Raw genomic sequence first — 13,044 nt, 5'->3', positions numbered from 1 at the left:
GAGATTTTTCAACTTCCTGAAAAGTTGTGGTTTTGGACCGTTTTTCAATATTCCATTGTTCATAATGATTGTTCATCTCTTGCTTTCTTTATTGCAATATGTAAAGCTGTAATGAAAGATTTCTATCAGTTGAACTGTGCTTGCAAAAGTAAGTATTTGTGACCAGTCACGGAAAGTAGGGACACAAGTCGGATCTGGGCCATTTTGAGTTATTCACAGATTCTGAAAGTGCAGTTAAGCTTTCCAACGATGTGTAACACATGGAAATCTGATAAGATTTGGAGAAGTTGTGACCATTTGAATATAGGAACTCAGAAAAACTCAAACCGAGAAAATCGAGACGAAAGGGACTCTTCTTTCCAGCTGGGGGAGACAATAGGGCTCATTTACATCTCATTTAGCTAAGCCATACCCCCTGTAAAGCCGTTTTGAGATACAGATGTTCTAGCATCATATGTAGTATTTTATGACCAAATGACAACACGCAAAAATAAACATGACTCTTTTTACCTTTGTGTTGATCACAAGTCAAATTCAGTCTGTTTCAGATGTGTGAATCATCAAATGACCATTTTTGTCCACAAATGCGTATAATCCGTGAAATACAGATATATAGTCTATTGTTTACATCAGATTTCGCATGAACGTCTGGTAATACAATATAATCTGAGGACTATTTACATCGTAACATGTAAGGGTATATGAGATTACACTCCGGTAATTTACGTTCCGTTGAACACACAAACCCGCCTTCAAAGTTTGTATTTAAAATAGGGCGGTAGTATAATAGGTAATCCAAACAGCGCCATCGAAAATGTGAAGTCCTTTAGGGATGTAACCAATCGCTCACTCGCTCCTCCATTAGCCAATGACTTATATGAAAATATTGATAGACAAAACATGTAGCCAATTATATAACGAATTCAACGATCTCTGTGTAACTTATGTGTGTTTGGACTCATGCGCAAGAACTGACAGAGAGATGACGTCGAAGTACCGCGAGAGCGAGTCGAAATTAAACTACTCCGTATGATTTCTTAAAGAGCTCTCGTGGTACTTTGACGTCATTCGACTGCGGCGCCGCATAAAGTCAGTGACGAGACTGACGTACGATGCGGCTGACTGTTATTTGTTCCGCCCCAGCTTCTTTTATTTTTCTTTTGTTTTGTGCGCCCGAGCTTCGTTTACAGTCTGGAGAGACGCGCGCTGTAAGTTTGGAAAAAAAACTTAGCAAACATGTCTGAGGAACAGGGCAGCCGCGTCACTACAGTCACGTGACTTCACGCTCGAGCCGGAAGAGAAGACAATGCTGAATAAAGTCGTAATTTTTGCTATTTTTGGACCAAAATGTACAACCCCAAAACAGAAAAAGTTGGGACACTGTAGAAATTGTGAGTAAAAAAGGAATGGAATAATTTACAAATCTCATAAACTTATATTTTATTCACAGTAGAATATAGATAACATATCAAATGTTGAAAGTAAGATATTTTGAAATGTCATGCCAAATATTGGCTCATTTTGGATTTCATGAGAGCTACACATTCCAAAAAAAGTTGGGACAGGTAGCAATAAGAGGCCAGAAAAGTTAAATGTGCATATAAAGGAACAGCTGGAGGAGGACCAATGTTTAGGAATGGGAATGTTGTCCTATTCTTGTCTAATACAGACTTCTAGTTGCTCAACTGTCTTAGGTCTTCTTTGTCGCATCTTTCGCTTTATGATGCACCAAATCTTTTCTTTGGGTGAAAGATCTGGACTGCAGGCTGGCCATTTCAGTACTCAAATCCTTCTTCTATGCAGTCTTGATGTTGTAATTGATGCACTATGTGGTCTGGCAATAGTCCCTTTCACACATACAGTCTTTACTGGTAATTTACTGGTAAATTGCAGTTAACAGATCATGTGTGAACAGAACCTTTCCGGTAAATCAGTGCTCCCAATTTACCAGTAAGACAGGTTGTAAGATTATCAGTAATTTACCGGTAAGCACTATGTGTGAACGAAAAATATAGGATTACCGGCATTTAGAACGGACGACGTCAGACCGCGCTGACAGCTTCGGGCCAATCATAATGTTTCAAAACAGATGACGCGTTTACGCCCAGACTGTTTACGGACGTTTCCACACATGCGGTGCTTGAAAGTCGAGCACACCTGAAGTTTACGTCCACATTTCTTCACCAAAGTTGTTTAAAACATCTTACCACCTACTTGCCGAACTGCCGACGTCCTTAGCACGCCCTATGTGAAGCCTAATGTGCAAAAAGTACTGTTGTTTAAAACACCATCGGTTTGACGTCGCCTCATGCAATGTTGTTTGGTCATGAGCAACTTCGCGACTGTCAGAGTTTACCACAGACGTGAAAACAACAAAATACGGACCGTGGATATGAACGACGTGGATTGTTTACAAATACAACACTGAGCTCGCCGCGCGCCACAGGTACTTCCGCTTTCTCAACGAATTTACCGGTAATTTGATACTGATGTGTGAATGATGTCTTACTGGTAAAAAGATGGAATGTCACTGCGTGTGTGAACAGCACATTTTTGTATTTACTGGTAAATTCATTCTGGTAAATTCATGGTAATTTACCAGTATTACTGTGTGAAAGAGGCTATTGTCATGTTGGAAAATGCAAGGTCTTCCCTGAAAGAGACGACGTCTGAATGGGATCATATGTATCTAGAACTTGGATAAACCTTTCAGCATTGATGGTGGCTTTCCAGATGTGTAAGCTGACCATGCCACACGCACTCATGCAACCCCAAACCATCAGAGATGCAGGCTTCTGAAAAGAGCGCTAATAACAACTTGGGTTGTCATTGTCCTCTTTAGTCCGGATGAAATGGCATCCCAGTTTTTCAAAAAGAACTTCAAATTTTGATTCGTTGGACCACAGAACAGTTTTCCACTTTGCCAAAGTCCATTTTAAATGAGCCTTGCCCAGGGAAAACGCCTGTGCTTCTGGATCATGTTTAGATATGGCTTCTTTTTTGACCTACAGGTGGATTGTGTTCACTGACAATGTGTTCTGGAAGTATTCCAGAGCCCATGTTGTGATTTCCATTACAGTAGCATTCCTGTATGTGATGCAGTGCCATCTAAGAGCCCGAAGATCACAGGCATCCGGTATGGTTTTCCGGTCTTGACCCTTACGCACAGAGATTGTTCCAGATTCTCTGAATCTTTGGATGATATTTTGCACCGTAGATGATGATAACTTCAATCTCATTGCAATTTTTCTCTGAGAAACTCAGAAAACTATTTTTCGTCGCAGCATTGGGAGAATTGGTGATTCTCTGCCCATCTTGACCTCTGAGAGACACTGCCAATCTGAGAGGCTTTTTTATACCCAATCATGTTGCCAATTGACCTAATAAGTTGCAAATGGGTCCTTCAACTGTTCCTTATTTGTACATTTAAATTTTCTGGCCTCTTATTGCTACCTGTCCCAACTTTTTTTGGAATGTGTAGCTCTCATGAAATCCAAAATGAGCCAATATTTGGCATGACATTTCAAAATATCTCACTTTCAACATTTGATACGTTATCTATATTCTACTGTGAATAAAATATAAGTTTATGAGATTTGTAAATTATTCCATTCCTTTTTTACTCACAATTTCTACAGTGTCCCAACTTTTTCTGTTTTGGGGTTGTATTTTCGATGCTTCAACACATTCTTACTGACCCACTGATGTCACATGGACTACTTTGATGATGATTTTATTACCTTTCTGGACATGAAAACCTTACATAGATTTTCAATGAAGGGGAGAAAGCTCTCAGACTAAATCTAACATTAAAACATCTAAAACTGTGTTCCAAAGATGAACAGAGGTCTTCCGAGTTTAGAACGACATACGGGTAAGTCATTAATTACATTATTTTTATTTTTGGGCGAACTATCCTTATTTAGTAGTCACGCTGTTCCCTTTGGGGGTGGGGGCAAAAACACAAGCCGCTTATACAGTATGTAAATATACACACAGACAATGACGCCCCCGCTGCACGCTAGAATCTCCGGAAAAACAAGCCGATTTCAACCGCAATATGTACGCTTTTAAATATAAAAAACTGCTATCTCAAACATGGAGAGGCTTTTTCGTGATCTAACAGATTCTGCAATCATCGTAAAGCAATAAAACGCAAATCACAAATTTTGAAAAAAAAACTTTGTTTCTCATTATCCCGAAACTTGTGCTGCCGACTTGTGTCACTGGTTTCCGTGACGGGTCACATTTGTTTAAAAACAGGCGTGGGTAATCGGGAGAACCGGGAGAATTCCCGGTGGGCCGGTTCACTTTTGGGCCGGTCGAGTGTTTTTTTTTTTTTTTTACATTTGTCACGTTAGGGAGTCTATCTTCTCTTAAATGACACTTCACACGTTTCGCATTGACACTGCAGCGCGCAGCCTCTGCATGGGTTGTACCATGTGAGGGAATTCTCCCCTCCCATAGAGTTGGTTCGGTCCATAGCACGTCCAAGAAAACTTTTCTCCGGGAGGCTAGGCCGGCCCTACCGTAACAATACGCGTCTGAGAGGAGGAGGGCGTAAAAAACAGGTTGAAGAAAAATCCATTGGAGGAGGATGCTGCCAAATGTGCCAAACCTACAGATTTATTTTCAAGAGGACAAACAAAAGTGGCAACAGGTAACTTAAAGAGAAGTAAGCCTAGTAATGATTAGCATTAGCAACGTAATTATTCGGCTAATACCGTTGTCAAACTATTTACAAGCCAAACTTTTTTTTTTGTTAAAATATTACCCTTTTGTGTATACATGGCGATTCAAAGACTTTGCAAATATTATGCAAGCAGCTTCTGAGCAGTCCCCCGCTGAAAATGAGGAGGCCATTAGTAAACAATATGAATTAAAGTTATTTAACCCTCAGGTTGTGTTCAGAACCCTATAACACCTTTTGTGTTCCCAGTCAAAAATGACCAGCCTAAAAAAGCTTATAAATCACTTGTTATGCCATTTACCCAATATTGTATTCAATATTTTTGTCAAATTGTTTTCTTTTTTAATAAGGACTTTTATATTTCTATTTGCATTAATCATCGGCCTCATAGCATTAGCAATGCTAATAATTTATCAACCTTTCCTTGTGGAATACACTCTAAATAGGGCTGGGTTATTTATATATTTTATATATTGGACAGAACATGCTGCTGGGTTAAAATTGACCCAGTGCTGGGTTGTTTTAACCCAACTGTTGGGTTATTATAATCCATGGTTGCATAACAACAACCCAACATTGGGTTATTTTTAACCTAGCATGGAGTAATTTTTAACCCAGCATGTGTTCTGTCCAATATTTACCCATTATGGGTAAAAAGTAACCCAGCCTTTTTTAGAGTGTAGAGGAATATTTTTGTTAACTTCTTATCTTAAGTGAAATATTATTTAACTTTTACCTTATTTGTTGAACCATGATATTAATAAAAACTATAGTAAGAGCTGAACTGTTGCTTTATTTATCCAATTTGAAAAAAGTGCTAATTTGGAATAACACTATGGAAAAAGTGGGCCGATCTTGGGCCTGAAACTCCCGGGCTGAAAAGTGGCCCCACTCCGGCCCTGTTTAAAAACAATTGTGAAAATCAGCCACAAAAAGTTATGGTTAGTTACTGAGATAAATCCCATCTCAATAGTCTCGATAATATATATTTTTTATTACGCTCTGGAATACTTGATTCTGATTGGCCAGTTGCAACAAACAAACGTCTGTTATCCTGATAACAACCGCTTATCACACACTGCTCATCCGGATATTGCGAGGCATGTTGACGGTACTACTTTTACCTTTAATGTATCACTCCGCTGATTCTTGTAAAGGTGTGCATTTTTAGTATTTTACACAGTCTAGATTTAGCACGAACGGTTTCAACCTTTCGTCAAACAGGTCAGTCCCAATCTTTCGCATTTTTTGTCTGTTTACACGTCTCTAAGACGTGTATTTTTATGAGTGATGTCAGGTAGCAAAGACAAAAATCACTTAGTTGCTTTGTAAACTTTATTAAATGCACTTTATTAAAGATTTACGAGATAACTAAAAATGTACTCACTCGCTTCTGAGGTAAGGAGCTTCTTGTTGTTGTGGCTTGCAGGATTAGTTATTTAAAGCATGAGCCGGTGGAAATTTCCCACGCTGCTCCGCGCACGGTCATTCAAAGCTTTAATACGCAGCTGTGGTAACCGAGCAAATAGAGAAGTCGATTACAGCATCATTATCCGGCGGGAATGCGCCCTGCTCGCTCCCGTAACATCATCATCATCTCTACAGGGACTTTCACGAAAACAATTTCATGGAGCCTCAGTTTCAAACGTACCATATCCTGCAGATGACTGGATGAGACACATCGTTTTGTATAATTACAGGTAAGTTTTTGTGTAAAAAGTGTGAATTGGTGTGTAAACTCTTAGCTGTAAACAAAAAAACTAAGATAAGGAAATGAATGTGTTAAAGAGCAAAATAATAAACTTTGCATTAGTTGTGCGTATGCGTTTATTTTACATAATAATACTCAAAAGCTATTTTTGCCAACTTTTATTTAGTTTCTTGCAGGATAAATTAAATAATATACTACTAAATTAGGGTTAAAAAGAACATTATATATTAAATATTAAATACATAATTTTTCTTTATGCTTCTACTGTACTAATATAATGTAAAGTTGTTTTGAATAATATTGATTTGATATTAAATTGTGTTTATTATTGCAGCCTATAGTTTAATGTTTTGTTACAAATTCCTGAATGGTATATTAGTAAACACTTTGACAAAGTGTTTATTTCAGTCTTTGATGCTGAGACGATTACCTTTGTGTTTATCTGGATGATCTATTTCATGTTAGTTTGTACAGCTCTAGTTTAATATTCTTAAATAAGGGATTAACCTCTGCTCTGTACTGTTTATGTAAGATACTTTCAATGTAAATCTCAGTGCCATTCAGATAAAAAAAGATTATAAATGATTAGTATTTAATTGTACTGACAGAATAGCAGTGACCGGTTGTTTTATGGCAGTTCCCTTCCTGTAGTTAAGATTTATGCATAGCAGTGACTTTATATAGAGACCGATGGTGGAGCCAGAGTTGCTCGGCTGCCATCGATTGTGCATTTCAGTGTTCCGAAGTGGGTCAGGGAACAAAATTATGTGGCCCGCTCAAGTGATATAGTACTGTTAGAACCCTCAGGATTAATCCAGTCAGGATGAATAGGGTCTTTGTTTCCTTGTGCCATTATTAGAAATCTCCTTCCTTCACCTCTCTGCTAATGTTCCAGTTGAATGAGTGAGATAAGCTTAAAGCAACAAACACAATGAAACGGCAATGCCAGTGGAACTCTATGTTCATCAGTTGATAAAAACTCTCTATGTTCTCTAGATCTGTTATTCCACACACACCCATGGGTAAGAAAGTCTTGCAGTGTTTTCCCTGGTATAAACGTGGTAAAGACAGGGGTAAGGGCAGACTGTGTCCACCTCCGGCTGGTAAGTTGCATTGTTTACCAAACAAACCGTCCATATATTTTGTTATTGAGGTATGAAGTTAAATTGTCTTTTGGCTTGTTGCTTTCATAGTTCCATCTGTTGAGGTGCAACCTGGCTTTTCTACGACAGCATCCTGGGGTTATGACGGAGATGAGAGCACCACACATCCCGTTTATTTTTCCCATAAAGCGCGAGTGGCTTATCGCCACCAGATGGACGGCAATATTATCGATGCCACCTGCTAACCTCTGGGCTGCTTTCCCAGAATCCATCGCCTTTTACTTACCTGTAGACTTTTCAGAGCAAGAACCATTAAAGCCAATTTTGTTAAGACTGTTCTGTCTTGTGCAATTGAACTAAATTGTAATATATTTTGGTAAAGATGAAGAATTATAAAGTGATGTTCCACTCTTATTCCCCTACTTTTATGCCAGATCTGGCATTTACCTGTATTGTACATATTGTGTTGTTGTTTTTTTGACTGAACTGTAAATAGAAGTACAATGTACATATGAAGAGTTTTGTTCCAAAATGCAATAAATCCATTTATGACTAATTTGGGTAAAAACGTGTTTTCTGTAGCAAGAAAGTGAGAAGATGAAAACCACTATTTTCTGTTACAAACTTTCTCATAGCATCTTTAGGTTATAATAACTTGTTACACGGCTCTCTGGAATGCTTGATTCTGATTGGTCAGTTGAGACATTTGCAGGTTCGTTCTTTTCAAATAATAACCGCTCCAAAATAATAACGCATAGCCGGACTACTTGCACGAGTAAAATCGCTCCGCGCCAATAAAGATCAATAAAGATTATGTTTGGCGCCATCTTGTGACAAACACTAGACAACCACGACAAGACACAGACAGCTTACTGAGACTGAACTTGACAAAATAGAGCATGACAGCTACGAAGCCAACACACAAAAAAATAAAGAATGGGCATTAAAACTTCTCAAAGACTGGTTAAAGAGAAAAAAATGGAGACAGACAAGTATGAAGCAGAGGATCTTAATAAGGTATTACGATCATTTTATGCATATGTGCAAAGTTTCGCCGAAGGATAAAAATGTTAATTTAAAACAAATATGCCAATAAAATGTTTCAAATTCATATTCATGTCCAGTTTTTTTTCTTATGTGGCAAGTAGCCGTGTAATAAGCGGGATAATGTATCTAAATCCGCTTCGCGTCGGGTCCTGATCACACTGTCGGGGCTTATTTCCCACTAACTACCGGCTGCCTCTACATTATTCCTTACATAAAAAATTCAAATTCATAATTTTTATCATAAAAACAGATTTTTTTTCCGCAAAATGCAAAAAATTTATTGAATAGATTTATATAAATGTGCATTCATCTTTGCCAAGTTATATTAATTTAGTTGACCAGTGGTATACACTGATAAAAAAACTTAATGGCATTAATCAAAATACTTACTTTGTCATATTAAGAACACTGTCATTGCTCCTGTCATCCTTGGGACGTCGTCGCTGAACGTTTTTGACAGCGATCAGCTGTAAAATGTTTTGGTCCTGCTCGATTTTCGTTGACTTCGAGTAAAATAATGGGAAGCTTTTCATAAGATACCCTGGGGTCAATATGTTAACATGACAGAAGCTTGATGCCGTCGTGTAAGAACAAGCAAAAGCCGGCATTTTTCCTTCGCCCAAGTTGCTTATGTTTCATCCTCACCACAGAAAACCACCACAGGTTTATTAATGCCATCAAAAGTATTATTACTTGTACTGGGGAAACCAGAGACAATTTTAAAGTTCACCCATTTCATTCCTTAAAGGAGACATATCATGCTAAATCCACTTTCTTAGCTCTTAAATGCATTTTGTTGTATATTTGTAGTGTTTAGAAGTACATAAAAGTTGAAATTAGTCTCTTCAGGTGCTTTGTTGATATCTTTATATTCTGTTTTGGTCATATTTTCCAACCTGTTCTGATTTTTCTATTATCTATTACGTTTTTTGAACAATTACGTCACAGTATTTGCAGTGGAACTGCTAAATAAGGACATCGACTTCCAGCCCAACACTACGAGCAATCCGCCATTTTCAATTTCTCGCTGCGATATTGTAGTCCAAGCTCAAGGATGCAGAAGTTACGAGAGAGTAAATCAAAATGTTCGGTTGTTGAACCTGTGCCTGGTTGAGTTTTATTTTTCACGGAAATGTCATTTTTTAGTGCGCGAAGCACTTCAAGGATAACTATTCCACCAACCTCTACCAGTATAAAGTAGGATTTGCCGATAGACTTCGTCTGATTGAGGTGTCAATTACTTCTATCTTTGGAGACGATGAGCAGGGCACTTCGGTAAGCTGTAAATAACTTTAAAAACAGTAAAGTACACAGTGGTCATGGTTTAGCAGTGCTGTTTCTCAATCCGTCGCATGTGGTCATCAACCCGGGATTAAGTTATAGCATATTACAACAACTTACAATTAACTAAGAGTAATTAATATTCTGAAATAAGACAGCCGGCATTAACACACCATTGCGATACCTCCATATGAAGACGTTGTTCTGCAGGTTCGTCGTCTTCATTTTCATCTCGCTCCATTTCCGACTGTGGCGCGAACATATAAGGCTGGATAGACAAGTCTTCCGTTGTTGACATTTTGTGAATAACGAGTAAATAAAAAGTTTCTGTGCAGCTAGATAATCGTATCTCTGCTATAAAACTACAAAAATGGCAGAACGGGGTGGAGTTTAACCGAGTGTCACCTCTGCAACCTGGAGAGGGGGCAGGGTATGACGTGCATTTAAAAAGACAGTACCAAAATGAGTTGCTCTCAGATGCACATCAGAAAAGGGGTAAAAAGGGGGCCTGTGGGGCTATAATAATGAGGAATTCAGACCCAAGCATTGCAGTTCCGCTTTATATAGACCACAAATAGATGATTTGTATGTAAAAAGGACAGATTTAAAAGCATGATATGTCTGCTTTAAATAAATAACGTTATTTTGTAAATTTGATATAATTCAATGTGTTCGCGTGGTTTATGGTTAAAGAAAAAAACACATTATTTATTTTCCACATACCATACATTTTTGTAGCTTCAGATTTCACTCTCTTCCTGAAAGGCACAGATTTGAAAAGCTCTGTGTCCCTGATCGGCCAGGTAATCTGTACGTTGTGATTGGCCTGAATACCTCTGACGTCAGCCGGAAATGTGACGCTCTTACCATGTTTGAAAGATTCGCTCACAATGCACTGCCAACAGGTGTTTACTTACAGGCTGTAAGGGCGCATTCACACTATCCAAACCCAACCGCGCTCGGGCGCGTTTGACCCCCAAAGCCTGGTTTGTTTGACTGGTGTGATCGCTCTGTTCCGTGCCCGGGCGCGGATTGGTTAATCGTGCCGCGGCCGGGTTGCAGAGGTGGGCCGTAGCGCGGTTCACTTGGGCTCAGGCGCGGAAGGCTGTGGTGTGAGCGCAATTGCGCCTGAGCGCGATTCAAAAGGTGAAGACGTCAGTTGCGCGACCACTCATGTTGATCTGCCTCCGTAAAAACCTTTTGATGCGAGCAGCGGGGTTACGTGAATGTCCGAGCTGCACACGTGACAGATCAACTAAGAAATATGATGACAAGTGAGAGGGCTGTCTGTAATCGCGCACCAAACGACTCCGAATAAAAAACACAGACTTATCATTACGGTGGGTTCCAGTGTTAAGAAAGAGCTTTACTTCCTGCTTTTTTCAAAACAAACGCATCTTAATGACGAAAGCGCGCCCGGACTCGGATCGATAAAAAGTACAGTGTGAGTGCGTGCATCTGGGGGAGAAGGGAGGGGTGACAATCGCGCTGGGGCATGGTTTGGTTTGGATAATGTGAGTGCGCCCAGTCCGAAGCGAGAGGAATTATGATAATGTCGGTCTTGTCTACATCCCCAATTCCAGGAAGTAAACTGTTGCCTACAATCCGTGTGTTTGTTGTAGTCCAAGAAAAGAGATTTACGTTGAAGATGATAACTCACGTCATTGTTTACTTTGGCGTTTGTACCTTTGTCATATCGTTAACTTGTACTAATACACACTTACAAACCGAAGGAAATTTAAAAACGTGAATCGGTTAGGGGCCCTTTAATTCCTTGTTGCTATATAACTGCCATTATCTGCGATATTTACATTCACTGACAACTCAACGAATAAATGTTGTATAGATGTACCCATATATAATATATAATGCGTAGGAATACTCTTTATTTGTATATTTATATGAGTAATTGTTTTTATTGTTTATGAGTGTTAATTATTGTCACAACTTCTCTTTGATTATTTAATAAAAATGCTCTTTATTTCTTCCTTGCGTCCTGGATGTTAATTGTAATAAAATGATCCTCCAAGGTGAATGGCATTGTAATAGTAACTGCCGCATTTCAGTTCCTTACAAACAACTATAGTAAACTGTAGTATAAAAGGCTATTGTGTGGCTATTTTAAACCTTACTATATAAAAAAAATTAAGGTAGCCTACACTAGTTTTCACTAGTTTACATGTAATTTACCGTAATGGTACAGCCATTGATACATGAAGGAAGTGTAGTAATTACTGTAATACACTACTATGATGCAATTTACTATAGTAAATACTAAAGTTTACTACAGTATTTTTCATGTGGAAATATCAGGCTTGCCTGTAAGGAACTGTCGTCCCACATTTTGAATTTTAATTTTACAGTGTACACACAAACCCATTAGGCTATCTATAGTTCAGATAAGCGATGGTATTATCTTTCGTTGTCATGGAGGACACAGTAAAGGACAGGATGGAATATAAATTCCTTGGTAGCTACATAAAGGATGGGAATTAACTTCACAGTTACTGGACCTGATCTGCTTTAAGTCTTCTGAGTTTTATGGTAAGAGACGTCTATGGCTGGCAGTCTCATCATAATAGTCATTAATTGAATCAAGAGCTTATATTTTCTTATGAACACATGTTAGCATGATGCAGATACTTAGCTGGTGATGTAACCGTTGGATTTTAATACTATAAGCTGCAGTAACCATCACTCGAGTCACGAGTCTCTCTCCAGCCAGTAGATGACGCTAGGAATTCATGATACCAGAAAAGACATTTATACTTTATGTAAAAATAATAGTAATAATAATAAAATGTTATAATAATGATAATAACATGCAGTATGCAAATATTTTTTGTTTTGTTTAAATAAGGATCAGTGGTGTTTTCTGGGACGAAAAACATTCAAATGAAAAAATACTGTACTGTAGATTAGTATTTTTGTAGTAAAATACCTAGATACTATATTGTTTTTGAGGCTTATGTGTAAATATTAAAGTATTATACGGTATTTACTACAGTTTATGAATTCACTATAGTAAATACTACAGAATACTGCAAAATTGATTGTGTAGTAGTTACTACCCTATACACTACAATTTACAGTTTTATTACAGTTAACTATAGTAAATACTAGAGTATACTACAGTTATTTTTATGTGGACAGCTTAGCCAAGAAAAAATGTCCGAATGAAATGACAAAGTCTAGAGTTCAATGCAGCAAAG

The 13,044-nt window shown here is 38.2% G+C and overlaps 1 protein-coding gene across 1 annotated transcript; it reads left to right on the top strand.

The window, feature by feature from the left end:
- The first annotated feature begins 6,099 nt into the window (after positions 1-6,099).
- On the top strand, positions 6,100-10,041 carry LOC135779747 (uncharacterized). Its single transcript, XM_065290643.2, has 3 exons — positions 6,100-6,390; positions 7,398-7,504; positions 7,595-10,041. Exons 1-3 carry the CDS (start codon positions 6,137-6,139, stop codon positions 7,747-7,749), a joined length of 516 nt encoding a protein of 171 aa, XP_065146715.1. The 5' UTR covers positions 6,100-6,136; the 3' UTR covers positions 7,750-10,041.
- Positions 10,042-13,044: the final 3,003 nt, after the last annotated feature.

The sequence above is a fragment of the Paramisgurnus dabryanus genome, chromosome 10, assembly GCF_030506205.2.
Source record: "Paramisgurnus dabryanus chromosome 10, PD_genome_1.1, whole genome shotgun sequence".
Lineage (NCBI taxonomy): Eukaryota > Metazoa > Chordata > Actinopteri > Cypriniformes > Cobitidae > Paramisgurnus > Paramisgurnus dabryanus.
This window is presented reverse-complemented; position numbering and strand designations above follow the sequence as displayed.

What these genes read in the sequence shown, in the direction of transcription:
- LOC135779747 (XM_065290643.2), top strand. Translation starts at nt 6,137, where the DNA reads ATGAGCCGGTGGAAATTTCCCACGCTGCTCCGCGCACGGTCATTCAAA. An exon ending in ATCGTTTTGTATAATTACAG is followed by an intron (nt 6,391 to 7,397) that starts GTAAGTTTTTGT and finishes TATGTTCTCTAG; the next exon opens with ATCTGTTATTCCACACACAC. An exon ending in ACTGTGTCCACCTCCGGCTG is followed by an intron (nt 7,505 to 7,594) that starts GTAAGTTGCATT and finishes TTGCTTTCATAG; the next exon opens with TTCCATCTGTTGAGGTGCAA.